Source organism: Vanessa atalanta, chromosome 14, assembly GCF_905147765.1.
Source record: "Vanessa atalanta chromosome 14, ilVanAtal1.2, whole genome shotgun sequence".
Taxonomy (NCBI): domain Eukaryota; kingdom Metazoa; phylum Arthropoda; class Insecta; order Lepidoptera; family Nymphalidae; genus Vanessa; species Vanessa atalanta.
In genome coordinates this window covers 2572390-2596034 of record NC_061884.1, presented here as the reverse complement: position 1 = coordinate 2596034, position 23645 = coordinate 2572390, and the positions used below count along the sequence as shown (strand labels likewise).

The window sequence follows — 23645 nt, the reverse complement described above, 5'->3', positions numbered from 1 at the left end:
TAAACGGAAGTCATTATTATTCCGAATAGGTAACTGTCATTTACCGCAACATGATCATATAAGCATTCATAATTATATTTATTAATTAACATAGATAATGTCGACCTAACTTAAACTTCCAATTGCCAGAACTCGGGTTGTGACCGTTTTTTTTTTCTATGAATTTAAAAAATAACACATATATTAACTGTATATACAAGTCATGAGTAAAAATATGGAAAGATACTTGAATCTGTTTTATTTATTTTAAAAAGAAAAAAAATCCCGCTTTCTTGACTATTAGTTAGATTATTATGTGATTTTTGAAATGAATTAAACTTACGCGACAAATCGATTGATTGATTTGAACTTAATTATTTTTTTTTAAATGGTAACATATTTTTACATGAACTCGTAGCGCTTGCTACTTGTCATACCCGTGTGTGAGTAAGTTAAATAGCATACAATGCTATATAATGGTAGTATATTGGTATATACATCCCATAATACTCTTTATCTCGATATATAGAAGGAACCATATTAAATACTATTTCTCACAACGACGAAGGCAATAAGTAATTACATCCCTACACCCGATACCTATTTCCCGGCAATTTAGTTGAAACGGTGTGACTTAAAACGAAAATAACTATAGCTATAGCCTTATATAGTCGTTCATTTAAAGTTCAAGCGAAATGGTCAATATAAAACACACACTATAAAAAAAACTGTCATTTTAACGTATTTGAAATAATGTAATTTAAGTTTTATCATTTTCAAAAAAAAAAATAAACGAATTATACTAAACAATTCAAAGTTGTAAACAGTACATCGCATCATAACCGATCGCTCTCAATGAATAGGTTAAATCGATCAGAACGTACACGAGTAATCCATCACAATCACATCACACGGTGAAAGTAGCGTGCAATGTTTATGTAACATCTAATTCATATCAATAATCGTTCGTATCTCGTCCGTCGAAGGCACTTCAATCTGCTAATATACCCGTCATAATTGCGCCACTTTCTTTTTTATATAACTTATTTGTAATTAATTGATAACTGATTTTGTTACTTAATAGTTATCGTGTCAAATACTTGATTTGCATATTATTTGGTGTTTAAGGCGACTTACACACGAAGTTAGACCAATCACTTGCTAGATCAAAATTACTAACGTGTAACTAATTTTCACATAAAGTTAAAAATATTAAGTATATTTCCAATGAACCTCCTACAAATAAAATCTATTATATATATGTTAAAATTTCCAGATGTCGATATTTATACAAAAATCTAGATGAAAAGCCGGCTTCGCTCGGGTAAAATAAGTATAACTAAACAAACATGGTTTATCCTTTACTTTTTTTCATAAACGTTGATCTATAATATATTGTGGATAAGTATCCATCGAGTCTACCGTACCCTGCATGAAATTATTATTTGGAAAATACTTTCTGAACGCACCCGTAAACGTCAAACATGGCCGCCCGTTGAACTGTCATCTCAATTATACGAATTTTGCTATTATAATATGTGGTTTACTAAAAAAATCATTATTTATTAACGAAGGTTTCCGGTCTATCGTAGACCTGCACGTTTTTAAATCTATAAGCTAAAATCATAATCACTTATAATCACAACGTCTGTGAGATGCCTTACCGTTACGTAATTTATTTTTTAATCTAAACCGTTCTGTAGAACGTTTGCATTTTAATTGGAACTATTATCTATGCTAATGTTGATGAACGGCGCAAACAAAATTGTAAACCTTAATATTCAACGACTGAATCATTTGCGATTCAGTTATTTTTATAATTAGTCCATTGTAAGTCATTATTTTAATTGAAGTTAGCAAAAGAAAAATAGTCTTCGCGATCAAAACAAATGTTATTTGTAAAATAGGTCAACTATTACTGGTCAAAATACTGGCCCGTTTTATAAAAACAATTTAATGTGAATTGTCAAACTTCGTACGGGAAAAGTACAAAAAAAAATTAGCCCCTTCACTTTCTTCCGCCCAAAAATCCTTTCTCATTGAGCATATATGTCGCTAAAGCAGTAACTGCTAATTCAGAGCCTATCAGTATCAGTACCTATAGTTTCAGGGATATCATGATGAGTTAGTCAGGGGTATTTCGCTTTCATATATTTGTTTGTACAGATGTTGATGTAGTACAGCGCCATCTTCTCCACAGAAAAAAAAACACAATGTGCCAAAATTCTTGGGCTCGAATCCTATTCATCACAAACGGATTTATATATTATACTCTTTGTGATTGAATGAACGTCGCACAGTAATAAAAAATATCAATACAAACGACTTCACAGGTAAAAGTAAGTAAGAATTAATTGAGCAATAAGACGCAAGTCCTCCCTTTCATAAAGACGACATTTTCAATATCTCCAACAAACGGTTTCTCTCAATTCCCGTCCGTAATGGAAAGTCTCCAACGGCCGTCCAATTAGGCTCCTAGTACTTTAATTTATTTGGCGCCGAAGCTAAGCCTAGGACGAGTTTCGCTTGCGAGTGAAATTTCATTACCAGCTGGTATTTACTTTGGAGAGCACGTGTTTATTTGTATGACCATATTCGTAAGATTCATCGTATTTTAATGTAAAGTTTCATGTCGAAAGTTTTTTTAACAAATGTTTTATGTAACTTAAAACATTAAATATTGTAACACACGCCTTTACTTACGACTTTTTGTATTAAAACCTCGTTAAGTCGAAATCAGTAAGTAAAAAGAAAGACACTTTTCCCTTCCGCTGAACACCTAAATATTACACGCGGTAACTCGAATTATTTTGACTTTATAACTCAAACGAAATGATATTTTCCTGCGAGGTATTGATAGTACAAATTTATACTCTATAACTCGAATTTCAGAAAGCAGACTTCGTAAGTCGTAGTTATTAAAATATAATGACGTCTTACTTGGAATTCCCCAATTGACGATAATATCGATGATACCGATCCAGCAGATTTTGAACCATTGATATCAAATAAATCGGTTCGGAGAAGAAAATAACCTGAATTAAGAAAATTATCTATTCGATGTTATTATTATAGCTACACAACCCGACTTCACGCGGGTAGAATAAGGGTCATTATGACATAAATTAGCGGACTGGTTAGGCCACCAGGCCACCGGGGAATGATGGTAAGTGGTCACCATTGCCCATAGACATTTGTACTGTAAGAAATATTAAGCATAACTTATAACACTAATGTGCCACCAACCTTGGGAACTAAGATGTTATATTCCTTGTGCGTGTAGCTACACTGGCTCACTAATCCTTCAAACCGAAACACGACAACACTAAGTATTGCCGCTGAGTAATTGACTAAAAGTACAAATATACAGAGAAAAATTATGTTTTTTTTTATCTTTAAGAAAAATTGTAATTGTTATCGATTTAATTTTAACTTTAATTAAAATATCATTAAAAAAGGTCGTGTTAATGTTCATATATATTCGGTATATGTTAATGTTGAGCTCAAATGATTTAAGTTGTAAGATTGTCACTTTTGTTGTAATTCATAATAATTAATAAATGTTTAAGATGCAATCGATCACATCAAATTTAAATACATTACATTACATTTTTTTAATTATATCAGAAAATTTTATTTAAGATATAATCCTTATGACGATAGCAATCGTAGTCTTCTGAAACATGTCAAAAATTCCTCGATAAATAAAGTAAGTGAAACCGCATCTATTATATTTAAAAAAAAACTACGAATCACTAGAATGTATAAAATTGACATGTCAGTATGCGACAACTTATACTGCAATCCATTAAACAGGCAGAGGAAGTAGTTACGCGACCTGACCTAGAAATTCCCAGCCAGAATCGTATCCGAGCCCATATATTATTGAATAATATTAAAGCTATAAAACGTTATACAAATCGCTTAATTTAAAACAACATCAATGTAATTAATTATAAATCATACATAAAACGAGCTGTTAACATTTTAATCGTATCGAAAACAATTTCTTTACGGAACGAGTTTTCACTTACCGGTTACTGTACTTAATGTTATGTACGTCGGAAGTGATGTTACGACGTTAGTTGTGTCTACCGGTTATCTATTACTACGTCCGTTTGAAATGTTCGTCTATTTTTCGAATATATTATAGTCTTCCTAACTATTTTTATAAAAGGAATACCCAGATAGCCGATGTGCAGATTGCCCAGGACCATATAAGAGTGCCGAAGTGTGCGCGGGCAAGCACAGGTATTTTCTCACTTCCATAATCCAATAGGACGGATATCCGAGACGACCGGAGAGAGAGATCAGGTGCAATACCCCGTTGTTCCTTTACGTACTATCCGGGCGACGCTTTTTTTTAAACTCCGGACTACGATCGAGAACAAACTTGAAAGACGAATCCAATAAGTAACTTTTACTAGAATTATGTAACTTCACATGACCAATTAGATGGATAAAACAATTAAGAAAATAAAGTTAAAGCAGTTTGAAGATATGGCAACACTAAAACCAGACCCTTGTTGATATTAATTATTTTGATAAATAAACTAACTTCACCGTCCTGGCTTACACGAGTACGTTAAGCGTTTATAGTTTATGCACAACTTTTAGATTTAAAAAAAAACATAAAAATTTAACTCTCGGTTTTTATCCACTCTATAATATGTATGCCATATAAATATAAACTTTCCTCTTAAACAACTATGTTTATTGATTAAAAACGCATTAAAATCCATAGCGAAGCTTAAAAGATCTAAGCGAAAAGACAGCGGTAAGGGACTTTGTTTTGTACTATGAAGAGATAAGAATGTTTTTTGTATGTTCGTCAATGTTTTTTTAAACCATTTATTCGATTGTGGTGAAAATATTTTTGACCATAAACATTTTTTTTTCGTATCATTATTCTTTAATATAAAATTCTTATGTATTAAATACCTACAAGTGTCGAGACGGGTAGTTTGTTTGCTATAACAACGATATACGATTATGTACTTCAAATATTATCAAAAGCAAACTTTGAAAGATAACTTGGTCATAATATTATAATTACAATTCAACTATTTTAACTTATAATGTGGAGTCTGTCATTAATTCTATGAGTTAAACGTTCGTTTGTAAAACTAGTCACGGCTAGTTATTTCGTCCTTGTTATAATAGATTGTAGTTCATAACGCATTTTCAAGTTTCGTTTGTATGGAATTAAATTAACATTTTTAATTTTTACTCAACTATGCCTGATAACCTAAATCAATTTAAGTAAATTATTTTCTACTGCATTAAATATAACAGTTGCTGAAAATCGTAAATGGTTTTTTTGTATGTAGGGCGTAATCTAAGGGAAATGAAAATTCCCGAGTGTTATAGGGTATAAATTATGATATTTATATCATAACATTTTCTTTATTAATAAAGGTGGACCGTGTTCAGTTGAGCCGGTCGCTTGTGTGAAAATAGAGTAAGAATTTAACAGGCTATTCCCTAAGCCGTATATCATGAAATTACTACACTAGGTATGTAAATTGAAAGGAAGAACGTTAGCAAAACAATTACGGAATTTATAAACAAAAAATCACACGGACAAAGTGGGACAGAACAGCTAGGTTGTAACAATTTATTGTAATATAATGTCAAGATCGTGATTTTCGTATTAGTATCAAATATATAAATCAAAATTACGATAAATTATTTAAAAGCCCCACTCAACATATATTAGGGAATCAGACCATTAATAACTAATCTCGTATTCGCTGTCACCTGAGCTGTCTCAGTGGTTATTTATCATTATAAGCTTTAGTTTACCAAAACACGTGCTGCTGTTCCCGAGATTTAGTTCCTCGACGTGGAACATGGGAGTTAAGTTGGTCGAATGATAAATGATTTTTCCAAACATACTTTTCATTTTTTTATACATGCATGCTATCGGTACCGGCAAAGACGTCACCAAGCGGAAAATAACTCTTTATATGTATTATTATTAAAAAAAAGGATATTTTAAAACTGCCAATAATTAATGATATATGTATAGGTATATATAGATAATTTGATGAATTATAAACACAAATTAGGCATATAGAAATTCAGTGGTGCTTGCCTGGATTTGAACCCGCAATCATCGTTTAAGATGTACGCGTTCTAACCATCGAGCCATTTCGGCTCTTGTTTGTCTAGTGATACGTCATCGTAGGAAAACTCCATAGTTTTACAAGTTTTACCCGCTGTTAATAACCATATCTAAGTCCATTAGTAATTGTCTAAATGATAACTAATTACCAGAGTCATACTTTAAGTACAATATTTATATTTACCTACATTTTTCCTCAAACATACTATCCTTACATACTAATACTTACTTATTATTACTTTCATTTTACATAATCGTTATTTGTACAGTTTTAACACGAAGCTATAATCAATGTCGTTAGTCTTATACGAGTAAATAAACACCGAGTAATGCAATTATTACTGCGACAATAACTAATATAACTAACGATACGACACGGCTTTACTGATTCCAAATATAAAATGTATTAAGTCTTTTAGAAATGGTGTATAAAAAATCTTTTACCATACTAAGGTTTTCGTTATAATGAAATGGTTCGATTATTCCGCCATGCCGTTCTATTGCGGGTTGGTGGATACACATGTAGAAGATTTTTATCCAAAACAGGATAATCGAATCCAGAATACGATATTCCGATAACCTTGCGATGTTTTCCGTGCATTTCATATAATTCTCTTGATAGTGAATATCAAGAGAATTATATGAAATGCACGTTGAACCCGCAACCTTCGATTAAACGTGTTCTGATCCTGACTTAAATAAGTAATAAATTTAAAGGCAAATTCGGCTAAAAAATACAATTATAAGAAAAATAATTCAATAAGTATATCATGTCTACGTAAATAAATTGTAGGGCATGTTACTTACCACCAATTCTGCAAATTTCGCGTCCAGCTCATCTTGTGGCGGCATGGGATGCGTGGGGGTGACCGCCTGCAGCGCGAGGCCTCCCTCGCCGCCCACCACACAGTACGTGATCTCGGGTGGCTCGTCATTCTGTAACAAGTTTTAATTGTTTTTATAAGATTTATACTTTCTAATAATACATCACATGCATTCGATATTTTGAATCTATATTATAACAAATAGATACAAACAGATACATAGATTCATTTAAGTATTGATTATAAAAGGAGGACTACAATTCTTGTCATGTTTTATATCATACAGGCGGACTAGAAAATGGGCCACCTGATGTTAAGTGGTCACCACTTAAATTGTCAAAGCGCCAGCAACTTTAAGAACTAAATGTTATGTGCCTACAATTACACTGGCTTACTCAGCGAAACTTTACCTTTTACCTCAAACATCTCAAAATTTAAAGATTATGTTGAAAGATCATCAATACCCAAAGCATATTACTCATGTATATAAGATGATAAAAAAATCCGTGGAGTTAGTATAATTTGTTTTTCATATAGGATAATAATATAAATTTAATTATAGTAAATATTTATTCATATAATACTGCAGTAATTTATTATAAATGAAAGAAATAACCGTTTATATTTCTGCCGGATCTCCTCCGGTGGTATCTTCATAACACATTCGACTCATTCAATCGAAATAGAGAAAGCTTACATGGCATCGAGAATTTCGATTATAATCGCAAATCGAAAGAAAAATGTTGATTGTATTGAATCGTCGCCTTATACGGTACACGAGGAAGCATACGACGGTCGGACGGACGGACAAAGATACGGAAAAAGATACTGCACATTAATATAAACGCTCCTCCCAGATTCGAAAGTAATTAAATATTTTATTCGTGCGTTACATCACCTGTTGGGGAAGCGGGTGTTTCAATTTCATGACTGTGATGAGTATATTTACAATTCGAATATTTCGATTATCCAGAAATTGGGGAAAATAACCACTAGGAATATATGAAATCATTAAAAAGTAGTTAAATTGTCTATATATTATATGTCTTGTATTGCCTTAATCTTACTGTCAATTGATAGAACAACAACTAGGTACTACATATATAACACGTATCCTTATATTAAAAATATTCAATTATATATGATTAGTGATTACGTACACAAAAATAATTAATAAAAAAAAAACTCTTTTTGAGCGACTTAAAAAAAAAGAGCGTCTCAATTCAATTGTAATTTTTTTTAACCTCGCAGAACTCCTTCATTTAACCGAAACCATTTGTAAATTTCTTTTTTTTTTTGTTTAGTTGGTACACTTCCCGTTTTTGAAGAACAATTTGTAGAAAAAGTACGAATGATTTTTTTATGGAATCGTATTATTTATAACTATTCATTCACTCAGAGTATTGTGTTGAAGTCGTTGTTTTTTTTTTTCGTACCAATTTAATACTTAATTAACTTACACAAGTTGAACGATACGTGGTAGAAATATGAAATTGAAAAAAAAAAATATCAATATAAAACTATAGCTATACAAATCGCATGTCCGTTTGTCCGTTTAAATACGCATTACAATTAGACGTGAGTCAGCGGGCGAGTTGATTCAGGGTGGCGCCTCAGTCCCGACCGTTTCTTCTAAATACACTCATGCGACTGTCTCGCAGATTCATTGACGTTTATAGGGCTGCTAAATGGTGATAAACTTTATTATATTTTACAATTGTCATAAATATAAAGGTTCTCTTCCACTGAAGTAGATGCTAATCTATTTTGTATCATTGTCACACCCTTTTTTATGTCAAATAGGTAGGTGGATTGGATTCTAAGACATTGGCAATATTTCTCACAGGGCCAATATGCCAACCTTAGAAAATAAATTGTTATTTCCCTTGTGCCCTGTAGTTACACTCACTCGCTCACTCATTTACTCACTGTTTCAACATCTAAAACAGATTCACATGATTCTCAATATTTATTACCAATTTCGTGAGCAAGTTCATCTCGCTTACGTTAAATATATATAAATAAAAATTATTAGAGTAAATACTTAAGTAAAATTTTGTAGTTAATTAGCAAACAAAAATTATCAATAAATTATTTCAAACATAATTAATTAGCACCAGAAAAAACATAAATCTTTTGTTAACAGATTTCAAAAAAAGAAGGAAGGAACAATTCGGTTGATTTTTTTTTAATTTGTTATTCAGACCGTCATTATTTATAGGCTGCTAGAAAATTCCTTTTTTGTTTGAAGAAAAATTTGAAGTCAATTTTTTTTATTGTTAATATTTTATATTATTTAACAGATTATTATAAAAATTATATTCCCACCTAAAGTGCTCCTAGATACAATTAGTCACACAATCTATATCGTACATATAAAAACGAAATACTACGCACTGATTAATCACAAAATCTGAGAAGCAATAACACCTAAAAATTGAAATTTGGCAGGTAAGTTCCTTATAGGGTATAGACATCCGCTAAGAATTTCGAATTTTACGAAACCCTAAGGGGGTAAAACGGGGCTTGGAAGATTGTGTTTTATAAATTGCGCGCGGGTAAAGCCGCAGGGTCAGCAAGTTATTAATATTAAAACATTATTAATAATTGTATAATAATTTTAATTCGACATTTATAATAAAACAGTGTATGTTATTAATGATAAAAACTCATCAAAAATATTTGTATAATTATATACATTTACATTAATTAAATACGTTTCCTTATGTGATAGATAACACGCAGTGAACTCATACCGAAGCAAATATTACTAATAATAAAGTAAGATCAGTTTGTAAATATTTATTTAACGTGTTTGTATAATACAGGGCCTTATATCAAAATAATTCACCAATTATAATGAATCCTATAATAGTGATGTAGTTGGTAAGCTATTCATTATGACGATGAATTTTTTTCTTAAAAATAGAACTATGTTTATTCGTTAACTGTTTAGTATTGCTATTTAGTTAAGTTGCTTGAATGAATCCACTAAACGTATTTTTCAAAATGAGAAAATGTCGAATTCTCAGAGCGTGTATCAAGAAGTTTCTATATGTTGACACATTAATCCGTATTTTTATTGCCATCCGATACAGGGACTGCCGATAGTATTTGTTCAGACGCCACAGCACAAAAATACATCCCTAGGAAAATTTAAATAACGTATTTTTACCAGACAAATGATCCTATATATCAAAAACCTTACCCAGAATCATAATTACAACACTGAAAAAAAACATAAGAATAGTCTAACTCATAGTAATTTGTCGTTGCAAGCAACATTGAAACTGAGAAACACCGAAAATAAGAAAGTTTTATGAAAAAATAAATAACAGATTCCAATTTCAAATAAGAAAAAATATATCCATCATCACGCAGTTAAAATAATTAGGATTGTCCCGATGAATACGCACAGTTTAAATTAATTCGATTTCGTTGAAGGTCGACGATGCTATTAAGATAAAGAATCAAAATAAAAAGTAATATTTCCAAGGTATTTGCATAAAAATTTAAATAATCAATTCAATAAAAAAAACTCAATTCAAATGCAAACGTTACGTATACAGTCACGAACAATAACGGAAAATATTTAAGCGACGAACAATTGAATCTTTTATTTATATTTAATTAAAGATTAAACATCAACTTGTTTGGATTTGTACATTGTTTTTAACCGCTACTGCTTATTATATATGAGGATAATAACAAATTGTTTTTATTATAAACTAGTTAACCGTCCCGACTCGACACGGGTACAACATACAAAAAATTTTTGAACATTGAAATTCTCGGCTTTTCTTTACATGTAAATATTAAACGGCGTGTTATATGTTTTATGTTATATGTTAAACCTTCCTTTCGAATCACTTTGATTATTGATAAAAGCCGCATTAAAATCCGTTGCGTAGTTTAAAATATATAGGCGTAAAGACGAGGGGAAGCGACTTTGTTTCATACTATATTAAGAAATAAGCTATCCTTTAACATTGGACCGAGTTACACGTTGAATTCTCTCCATCCTTATTATTACATGTAACTATAAAACTTACTTTAAAACGTTTTCGTCTTTTATACTTCTATAGATTAGACTCAGTAATCACTTTTATGAACAAATATACGTATCTCAAATACACTATACTCAAATCTCCATGACAACATGGTATTCCGACCGTGATAAAATATAATACATATACCTTATACCTACTGCAAAAATATAATATATAATAATTTACACGTTTTGCAAAACTTTTTTTTTTAAATATTTATATACCAACCTTTTTAAGAATATTTAAAAGGAAAACATCGTGTTACAAAGAAAATGTAGTCTCTGTTAAACAATTCCAGCCAATCTAGAATATTAGTTAAGTGAGTTTGTGATTATATTTACTGATCGAAACTCAAACGAAATTATCAAAATTTATGAGAACAAGTATATGAATGCAATGCAAAATATTCTCTTCGGCTGTTTGTTTATTGTCAAATTGAACGCTACAGCCGAGCCGGTGCGGAAAGTAAAATCGACCTGAGAAAAACCGGTGAAAGAAACTTGTTATTTTTTGTCAATTTGTTTTCATATATACAATATCCAATTAAAAAAAATCGTCTGACAAACATAGAAGAAGACGGTATTAAACTCTTTTTTCTACGGCTTATTGTATATAAATAATAAAAAATAAAAAAATTTAAACAGCAAGTTTATGACGCTCAACGCATGCATCCTTAAGAGAAAACAAACTCGAGAACATATTTTATATTAAAACAAATAAACGAATGTAAATATTGTATCAACCCTGATCCATAAAGTATACAAGACGACGCACTAGTATTTTCGTCGATGACTTCACCGAGGATGTCCCGAGAGAATGAATATATTTATATGCACGTATAATATTAAAATTATTCACATTTACGACTTTCATTGTTTTTTTTTTTATTAAATTGCTTTTTTAAAATTAATTGTTTGATAGTAGACTGCGTCCATTCGGCCACCATTTCTCATAGAGATTGGTCTTGTAACGGCTCGTAAATGTTCCAGTGGTAACTCGATTTAACTTTAAAATGACATAATTTTCCAAAATCCTGTATGCCATCACTATAACGTATCCTAACTAATATTACTGATGTTAAAGTTAGTTTGTTAGTACGCTTTCCGTCAACATCATGAAACTTTGCATACACGTTGACAGGAATAGAAAACAGGAAATAGGATACTGAACACCTGCCCCCCACATAACACATGAAGCCGACGTTAAGTCAGAAATGAAACCAAAATTAGTTTCTTTTTTTGGTTAAATAAAAATTTAAGCGATTTTCAAATCTAACCCAGTTAGAATTAACCATATTTTACTCTGACAGACTCCGTTGCAAAATACTTTTAATTACAATTAGCGAATCGTTCCCAGGACTCAGACGTCATTCAAGATCGTCGTCTAAAAACTTAATTACGACATTTGGACAAGTATTTCAAATTAATAAACAAAGTCAGTACAAAAAGCTATTCTAAGAAGCAACATCCTGTTACCAACGCAGACAGAAAAATTATATATCACAATTTTTAAATACCAAAACAAAATAGATCATATTATAATATTATTGTACCACACAGTGCGATCTGTCTATTCTCAGTACTGGAATGGCTTATATAATATATTTTATAGTAAATTTTTACTCCATATTTAAGAAACATTTAGACTCGAATTTCAAATACGAAACTTACATTTGGTTTGATGGAACATTTTCTCTTCAACGAGAAACTCTGCTTATTTTTACGCTTCCTTGAAAACATTTTCACTTGATAATTCACTACGAATTATGTGTGTCTATAATTTTTAAAGACTCGCTTTAATAAATAACACGTACAAGTTGAAGAGGTCACATTTCACTTTAAAAATGAAACAAAACTAATGGATTCTTCAATCGAGCGACATGTCTGTCTTGTCACCGGTCGACAATGTATCTCAATCAGTCGAGCGGTTGTATGTTCGTTGTAATTACTTCCGCGCTTCCACCCGTACCTATTGTCTCGCTCTAATTCGATTAACAATTAAATGATCATTAATTGTAGGATATTCCGTTTAAGCTTCGTAATACATTGACATACGTGACTGATAAGTTTGTGTTAGTCATAACTTTGCTACGACTGGACTGAAGTACGTCAGGTCATTGGATAGTTTGTACCACAAACTGAATCTTTGGTTTAGTAGGTTATAAGCCTGCATATCACAAGGTACTGGATTCAAATCCAGTTCAGCCAGTAGCACCATGAAGTTTTAAGTCGGCAGTGATAACCTTCTTGTTTTCATACACACTTAAGCACTATACTACCGACTTAGCCAGCGTCTCCGAAATCGATCAAGAACACTTCGTTCATCTTATACAAGAACATAAACATTACAATAACACAATAATTATCATTTTACCGTTTCAAGAACATACCTACTGTCTTTATTATAAATAATTCGTACAATAGCTTAAGGGTAGATCCTACGACATTCACACTTCCGTACGGCCCGTATACACTTGAGCTATTTATTTATTAGTAGTTCATACTGTTTGCCTTCTGATTTCTATACTTAAACTACTAGTGCAGTTCAATTTGATCGCTCGCTACCTGCATATCTATTGATGCGTTAGCTTCGATCGTTTCTGTTGTTCGCGTATAAAATGTATTTTAGAATGAATTCTTCTTATTAAATAGTAAAATAAAATTACTTAAATTATAAAAAGGGGTTGGTTGTTAACTGGTAGGCATAAAAAGTCTATGTCCTTTCTTGGAGTTCAAGCTTGCTTGATAGCAAATTTCATAAAATTTGGTTGAGTAGTTTGGCCGTGAAAGAACATCAGACAGACAAATAGAGTTGCTTTCGCATTTATAATATTAGTAAAGAAGCATAGATAACTATTCTCTACTGTCCATGTAGAAGAGTATTTAAATTAAAGTAAATAAATGTGGAATTCTGACTTAAATACGTATGTATTCAATAAATATTCATTTATTCCATTTTTAAATAATCAAAATATGGAATTGATCTATTTTGAACATTATGAATGCGCTTAAATTAAACTAGTCTTGCCTACGACTTCCTCTGCGTGGGTTATGTTAAAGAAGGTCAATGACCAGAATATTCAAAATTCTACCTGATATCATTACAATATTTATGAATCATGCTGGTATAATTAAATCCCACTAAACGATCAAAGTAAACTGTGATTCGTTAATATTCATGTAGGATACGTAAATATAATCAATTGTACATAATGAACACAAAAATAGTGATAATAAATAGTGTTCTCTTTGGTAGAATCTTCCTTCAGAACGGATGAAAGATGTACTGATAAAAATAAAAATAATAATTACAAAAAATTAAAAATTGCGTTTGAGAGCATATTTAAAAAACACAAAAAAATATATATTAACTGTGAGTCAGGTACATTATATGACAAAAGCTTCTGTGATCACGGTCTTGAAAATCAATGTTATTGGGCTTTCCTCTTAAGAGTAAAAAGCTGTTAGTCTGTTCACCTGATCTCTCCCTATTCGTATCGATTGATTGGCGCGTATATAAAATAGACCTAAGTTTGCCACAAACATTACACTATCTTATCACCTTGCCTAGGCAACTTCTTGAGAATAACTGTCTCATCCGAAATTCAGTCAGACTATAAAGACTTTTGACATAAAACAATATTCTTATTGAATATTGTATTCTAAATTAACTAAAGTAAACGAGTTAAAACATTCTACAATGGCGATAATGACACTGTTTTATATTCAATCAAGTAATCATAGCATGTTGAATTCTTTAAATATCTGTCACTAAATTGTGCAAGTGAGCTCCAAGCTTAGTTCGATGTATAGCCTAGCTTCAAAGGTTTAAAACCCTACTATAAGTTGAAGGTGCCGAGCTGGTTTAATCTAAAGATGCCATCGGCAAAGGCCATGATGCAAGTTCGCACTGCAATCAGTCAAGTCCTGTCGTTGCCCTTAATTGGTATTAATGAAGTTTAACTCTCGCGTCCTAGAGGTCACGGATGTGTAGTTGTCGTACTTCCGCGTCAAAAATCAAGGTTTTTTAAATTAAATTACTCATTTCTTTAATGTAGATAAACTATTATTATGAATATCGTGCAAATCTTAAACTTATATAATATAATAATATTTAAAAAAAATTAAACGTTCTTCAATAGACACATTTTGTTTCCGCAGATTTAATGACATGGGACTTAATGTGATTAAATGACCACGTTATAAAATCGCTATCAACATGACAGTCGGATTTAATTTTTAAGGCATTTTGGTAATAAAATTAGAAGGAAACTTTGCGAAAGCGTAGCGTTAAGCAATCACGAGGATCTCATGATAAATGAACCAAGGAGTAGTCTCTGTCGTTTATCCTTCTAGATTAGGTCCAGTAATAAAACATTCCCTGCGCGATTTAGAATCAATTATATCCAATAAACGCCATCTACCGTTATAAGGTCGTAGCAAATTCATTTAACACCTATAATTGAAATACAATGAAGAAGACTGGAAATTGCTTTATGAATTTTAATCATTTTCAATAAAAATAAAATATAAATATATAATTAAATCAATCACATAAATCAAAGTGAAAAATATGTTTCCGGCAATAAAACAAACCGATTATTACCGGTTAAAAACCGCACCGGCACATGCCACGACCATCACTCAGATATCTCACCACAATAAACACACACCGGCTCTGACCGACATCGATGCCGGCTTTCCAATCCTAACAACTTGTTCGATAGATACCGCCGGTTGTATATTTCGGCCCTACAACGGAGATTAAGATAATAATTGACGTCAAGTCTAACTCCACCAATTTCACAATACTACGCTATATTATATCGACTCGAAACACTCAAGACATATGACATTAAATTAATAAAGGCATTTTATTGCTTACTTTTATGGAAATTACTTTTCCTTAAGATTTACTAAACTAGAAAAGATGTGTAATAATAATAACACATATGGCTTAATTGATTGCGTATTATTAGTGCACCTTTTTGCTTAGATTATATTTATGTGCCAATTTTGTTTTTTTCGAATTGTGTAACCAGTGTTGCTTTCAAATTAAAATAGTACCTTTGTAAGAAGTATCAATAAGCTATAAATATGCTTACATTTCAATATTTTTCTCTTCCTTTATTGAACAAAAAATATGCAAACGTATAAGAAACATTATCTCAAAAACCATAAATTAGAAAGTGATACATCGCATCCAGACATTATTACAAATTATTTTACTGCCCATCGTTGAACATAGCACACATGTAATGGATGGTCGGCTTTATAGCTGATCAGACTTTTACTCGCGTCGGTGTCAATGTTGCCTATAATAGGACTGATAGATTGGCAAGTAAAAGCGTGATCTGTGGTAAGACTGGTAACATTATAAACTGCAACGACAATGACGAGCAAACTGTGCCATTGGCAAATCAACCACATTCGAATTACCAAGTTAATGTCGAAAATTTAAACTTTCCAACAGAAAAATAATAAAATGAATAACTCCAACGCCTTTATTGTCACGTGTTCAACCCACTGGTTAGAACACGTGAATCTTCATCGAAGATTGCGGTAAAAACCATTGAATTTTCATGTGTGGCGGTGAAGAGACACATTGTGAGGAAATCTGCCACATGTGCATCCATTAACTCTCATTAGCTGCTCTGCAATTCTGGAGTAATAAATAGCAAAACTCCTAATAAAAGTGACGCAGGCGGAGAGAGCCATACAGCAATGCTTGCGTGACGTTTTGTTACTCTACTACAATTTTACTATGGTAATAGTATTTTCTTTAAATCTGCCATCACTGTAAAAGACTGCCACTATATTCTGCTATATTCGTTAAGGGTTTCAGCTATATTTATTGAGAAATCATAGAATTATACTTTTGTATTCATTTTATGATTATTATTTAAAGTATAAATTGCATTAATATTCCTTGGGCTCAGTAATCACAGCTACCATTGCTTTATTCTGAGATTCTATCATAAGCATACATTAAATTAGTTTAGGAATGGTCACTTTGAATGGTCCACTGTAACTTTGGTGATTGTTGGACATCATTGTTTATGAACATTTAAAAAGAAAACAACAGTAGCGATGAGGGAACATAAAAAGTGAAGTGAAAATAAAATATTAAATTCCTATTTATTCTAAAACCGTCAATACAGCGAACCCAGTGAATGTGCAAATAACGTATTCATTAAAAAAAACTCCTGTTAGAAAATAGTGTTTAATTTAATCGGAACAGCATCTAAAATGTGTGTTGTGTTATAATCATCTGTATATCAATCTATCAATCTTTTACTTTATACAAAAATAAATTATCACAGAATGTACAAACTATTAATATATTATACAGTCTAAGTTTACATTGCGACCCAAACGATAACAAGATCTTTATTCACAAATCAATTTAATAAAATGTATTTTTCCTTTATTGGACAAAAATGTTCACAAATAAATGACGTAATGTTATATGCATTAACTATTTTAATTATTTAATAAGCTGAGTGTAACAATGTATTATAGATAAGAACTTTATGCACTAATAAATGTTATAACTAAGCCAAGTCGGGGTTGATTGATTGAATGGAATTTAATCAAATTAAAAAATTGTTGAAAAAAAACATGCCGTTATAGAGCAACAAACGAAAATTTATTACATCATAAGATTATTCACATGCAAAAGGAATTTGTAAATTGAGTACTGTTACGCTACCGAGCGTATGTGACGTCGGGGTACTAAATCTGCCACTTTAAGCAGTCAAATACAACTCGTGTAAGAAGCACATTTTTTATAAAGAAATATAAAAATTGACATAGACTAAGAGTAACAAGATAGTAACAAATACGAGTATATTTAATTACGAGATTAACCTGCGGCTTTACACACGCTTAAGAGGGGTGAAAAAATAACCTGTGACAGTCCCCGGATCTCAAACTATCTCCATACAAAATTTCAACGGAATCGGTTCGGAGGGTTGAGTGAAATCTTAAAACGGAAAAGGATAACAGGCAGAGTAACTTTCGCAATAATAATATTAGTATAGATTTTTTATATTCAAATACGATTTAAATCATTACTTTTATACAAACTTTAAACAATGGTACAATTAAGAATCTATAGTATGTAGAGTGTAACTAATTATAGTTATTGGCTAGTCTTCAACAAGTGCTGCGGTGAAAGTGGCACATTAAACGAACCTGCGACCCAAAGGAACCCGATATCCGGTGTCGGGTTACGTGATCTCTGGTGTATATGACACGTTCCGCAACAATTGACAAGAAAATGTATCGATGTCATATTTATAATATTAATTAAATATAATCAAAACATCACAAACATAGAATTTTTAAAATACAATTTTACACCATCACGTATAAGTTGGTTGGGATATTACTATATAAACATAATAAAACGAACTCGACCTGCGGTTATATTCGCACGCGTAATTTATAAAACTTCACACAAAACGTTAGCCTATTTTACCCCTCGAGGGCTAAATTAAATAAAGTCGTAGGCTATGTACTTCTCGCGGAACTCAGACTATCTCTACGCCGAATTGCATCTCGAACGGTTCAGCAGTTTCAGCGTGAAGAGGTACCAGACAGTTTAAAATATTAGTATAGATTTAACAAGTTACAAGGACCATATTATAAAGGTATTTGTAAATTGAGTACTGATGTAGGGCTACCGAGCGTATGTGACGTCAGAGTACTAAATCGGCCACTTCAAACAGTCGAATACAACTCGTGTCAAAAGCACGTTAACCATTAACATTGTGACGTCATAAATATGACAACCGAGCGACTGGTCACTAGTTTGCCACTCGATTAATCTTATAAATTTTGTTCGTTGCAATTTCATGGTAGGCGGACGGACAAAAAAGCCACCTGATGGTAAGTAGTCACCACTGCCCGTAGACATTGGCGCGGTAAAAAAATACCATTCCTGACATCGCCAATTATATGCCACGAACCTTGGGAAATGAGGTGTTACGTCCCTTGTTACTAACTGGCGCACTAAGTAAATAAGTACTCAGTATTGCTGCTTGGCGGTAGAACATAATTAAGAATTGTCGGTACCTACCCAGACGGGCTTGCAAAGTGCCACCAAGTAAATAAAACGTCATTTTAAAAACGTTAATATGCGGTTTTCTTTATCATCAAGTGTATAAAATTAATATTGATATTCTAAACATATTCGTGACATTAAGGATAAATTAAATTTTATAATTAATTCCATACGATGTAACCCTAATTGTATATATTTTTTAATTACAAATTCTGTTTATCCAACTTCATTCATCAACATATCTTACGAATTTCAATTTAGGTCACCAGTCGGCAGTCGTGTATATCAATATGTTAATTTTTAACTCGAAGACAACCCAAGCGAATAAACATCTTATTGTACATGGTAATAAAGGTAATAATTGAATTACGTTTCGCATTTCTCGTTCAATCAAAACAGGGCCAAAAACGTTTGTGAAATACAGCGAAATGCCACAACAAATGGCAAATTGGTGCGTTACAATATGATATATGACTAATATCATTTAAATAAAGCGTTGACTGACAAGCGACTCCGAAACAAATTTATTATTATCACATAGGTACTATTTCGAATATCATCTCAATATAACTAAAATAAGGAACCTACGCACTAACGCCACCGCAGCAAGAAAAATCGGCGAAAGCGCCAATATCGGTTAGGCATTTTTTTTTAAATAAGTACATCACTATGATACAAAAAAAAAACGCTTCTCGCTGACTGTCTGTCCCTATGTATACTTAGATCTTTAAAGCTACGCAACGGATTGTGATGAAGAGGAATGGTTATATATATAATACAGGCATAATATAGTAGAGAAACACTGATAATTTTAGAGGTTTCTAATGTGATTTCGTAAATAAACACATTTCAAACGCTGGCCGAACCCGAACGAGATAGATCAGAATAATGCACTACAGTTTAGTGCACATTAAAAAGGTCTACAAAAAGGGCCGCAATTGTACCTGTATGACTATCTCTTAGGGATAATCCACAATAACCATTTGTAATATACCATTCTAATACATTTTTTGAAATATTAACCATTTCACTATAAAATCGCAGGCGGAATTATTTAATCAAAGTTTACACTTAAATAAACAAATATGTGTCACGATATTTTTATCGATTTATACTTTTTTGTGCCAAGTAAAGATAATCTGATTGAAAGTTTGAATGTGAACTTACTTGTAAGCAGGGGCACATCGGCCACCGGCGGCGCAGGGCGTGAGGCATCTTCTTCCGCGGCGGGTCCGGTTCGGGGGGCGCGTCGCCGCACGCCCAGCGCACGAGGCGCGCGCGCGCCGCTTCCGCTGCCTCCAGACCGCGCGACCAAGATGGGAGACCCTGGAAATGAAACAACATAATTAAAAAACCAAAACCTTATTTATTGCCCGTCTAAATCGCAAAAAGTGTTGTGTCCTTATCGTACAATATATTTTATAAGTAATTTTACTAGCATCGAATCCCGAATGTATGATTTGAAAGTAAATAGAATGAGAATATTTTTCGACAAGACTTTGTTGAAATATAATTTTTAAAATATTGATGTAGTTAATAAATTATTAAATAACCGTTCCGTCAAACATAACAACAAGAATATTTTCAAAGTATCGCACATATTTAAGGAAAAAAACTGATTGCTGAAAACACTGCTTGGACCCAGGCGCATTCTTTGTGTTAATTTTAAATATTAAATTAATTCTAGTGTCTTTACCTAGAAATATTGCTGGTTGCAAATTAAATTTGCATTATTGTTCAATATACCAAAAACTAATATTAGCATTGGCATATACAAGTACCATTAGCGATGCCTTAATGTGAGGAGATTATGTAAATTAAGGTAATACTTGACAGGATAATAATAACGTTTGATGTATGCGAAATTATATCACAAATCAAAGTTACATTATTCTCAAGGTTTACGGATACTATAATAAAACTGACTAGTCTTCGCCCTGGGATCGAAATTCGAATTTAACGTTTTGACGGTGCGTGTTTCGAACTTTTTTTCTACTCTTAATTCCATTTCTTTTTTTAAATATGATAACACTGAAGTTTGTCAAATAGTACCAAACAGAATAAAATAACTCAGTTGACGAACGGAGAAGAGAAAGGCTTTGAACTTTTTTCCCTTTACCTATATATAAATAATTAAGTAATTGAAAGAAGATAAGATCCCAAAAAAACATAGGAAATTTTATGAGAAATAACTCCCCACGTTTTAATATAATTTAACTTTGTTATTTTCCCAATGTCAAAATGTTTTAGATATCACAAAGAATAGAAAATAAACTTGACAACAAATTATTGTTCATCCCTATAAATATACGAATGTATTAAAAGGCTATTAAATACTACGTAAAAAATAACTAAACAAAATAAGTTAGTGAATAGTATAATAGAGCCGAGATGGCCTAGTGGTAGGTACATCATAACCGATGATTGCGGGTTCAAACCCAGGCAAGCACCACTGAATTTTCATATTTCATCGATGCAGAAATAATAAAATTGACATTTAATTAAATTCTTAGTTAATCTATAACTTGTGATATAATCCACCTAACTATTCATCACCGAGATCATTCTCGCTTAATTTTAAAACAGGAACTCGTTAAATGTTGTAAAATTCTTATTAGCATGAATTATGTTTTGATAGTATAATTTAAAATTAATGTTCTCTACATATTATTGAACAGATATTCAAATAAAATATTTTATTATTCAAGTAAAAAATATCAAGTACTTTAGAATCATCACAGTGTTCAATTTAATCTATAATGTACTAACGAGATAAAATCGACAAGAAGTCAATCTCTTCCTAAAACTGAATCATACTTGTAATATTTATATGTAAATTTAATATTTTTTGTAACTGTTTATTTCTGGTACGAAAAAATATGATACACAAAAAAACGAAGGTGCGTCTAAGAATTATTTATTTTGTTATAATTGCGTAACCGAGAAGCTATCTGGAAACCGGCTGTCTTGGTATGGGCATGTAATGCGGAGGAATGAAGACCATGTTGTGAGAAAGGTTTTGAGAATGGATGTGGATGGATATAGAGATAGGGGGCGACCCAAGAAACGATGGATGGATTGTGTGAAAGACTAGATATGGTTAGAAAGAATGTTACTTGTGAGATGACGTCCGACAGAAATGTATGGAAGAAGAAGACATGCTGCGCCGAACCCAAGTAAAATTGGGATAAGGGCAGGAGGATGATGATGATAATTGCGTGCAAATATTATTATGATAAATGTAATTTCTTCTTTTTTCTCCACTACTTTGACATTCGCTAATATATTGAAACATTCACAATTTAATTATATAAATAAAACAAGATAAAGTGTGAAGTTGTCTATTTCGAGCTACTTCAGACATTGTCGGTTTAGCAAGCAATTTAATCACATAATTTTCACGTGACCCTGTGCGCGCGCATCATAAACATCATAAAAAAACGCTCTCATAGTTTTTCAGTACGCGCCAATTGAAGTATTACTTCAAAAATTACGAAACATAACCAAGCAAAATAGGCGTGTCTATTCCTTGAAGAGATTTCTTCCAGCACACCCGAGATGGAAAAATAATTTCAAAAGATAAAAAGACACGCGTACGTATCATATAAAATCTAATTTGTACATTGTAAAATGTAGTTAAAATATTCCTGCAAGGAAATGAACTACAAACTATCACTAAACTATTACAACTACGTATTTGTTTATCATCTTTATTGTTATTTATGAAGCAATATCGTTCCTCATTTATTAACGATTGTATTAAATAAGATTTAAATTTATAATTTGGCAAAGTTAAATATAGGAAAGATTTCTTTATCCTTAAAAGAATATATAGACATGACGGGGTAAAACTTGGTGTCATAAATGTATCTATACGTATCGTGTTTGATTAATCATCATATCAAAATAATATATATGATAAAAAACAAATAAGAATATATAATATTATTATATTTGTTAAATAGTAACGAAACAAATTTAAAAAATCGAAAAATTACATAGACATATTCTTTTTAAGAGTAGGTACTAATAACATTTATTTTTGAGTGATTAAGATTATAGTTTGTTAGCAGGGTGGACTACAATATACAAAATGGACGTGATCGAAATTGGAACTTCAATCGAGCCAGCTTCTCCTTAAGCCTTGGTACCATTAACGCTATACACAAACATTTTCAACACGAATTTCGATAATATCAATCAATAAAAAATAAAATACATTACCAAGTTCCATACAAATTTGCTCAATCGTATGCAAGTAATAACCGATTGAAATGCAAATTTTGAAACATCAAATCGATTTACGTTGGACCAATTTTCCAATAATTTGTGAAACCGCGAATGATGACACGGGCTAATTTAAATACGCTTGCTTAAGCTGTGAAATATATTACACACCCTATTGACTTCATTGAGTTTTGATTACAAGTTGATTTATCGCCAAAAAAAACTAATGTAAGCTTACGTGAACGTGCTTGCGTGAACTCGTGTGAAATACTATTGACTAAAGTCTCGATGATTAATTATTCAAAAACTGGGTTAAATCTACGGGCAATTTTCAAGAAAACACTACCGGTAGCTGAACCGAGGTAGCCGAGT

General features: G+C 31.8%; 1 protein-coding gene across 7 annotated transcripts in view; it reads right to left on the bottom strand.

The window, feature by feature from the left end:
* LOC125068872 (disheveled-associated activator of morphogenesis 1) overlaps positions 1 to 23645 on the bottom strand; it is a 116504-nt gene that overhangs the window by 22240 nt on the left and 70619 nt on the right. For all 7 annotated transcript variants that reach the window (XM_047678230.1, XM_047678224.1, XM_047678229.1 and 4 more), the window contains 2 exons: positions 20214 to 20372; positions 6914 to 7042 (listed from right to left, as the gene is read on the bottom strand). In XM_047678230.1, the coding sequence (XP_047534186.1) occupies positions 6914 to 7042; positions 20214 to 20261 (177 nt within the window). In that variant the 5' untranslated portion in view covers positions 20262 to 20372. The remainder of the gene's footprint in view (positions 1 to 6913; positions 7043 to 20213; positions 20373 to 23645) is intronic.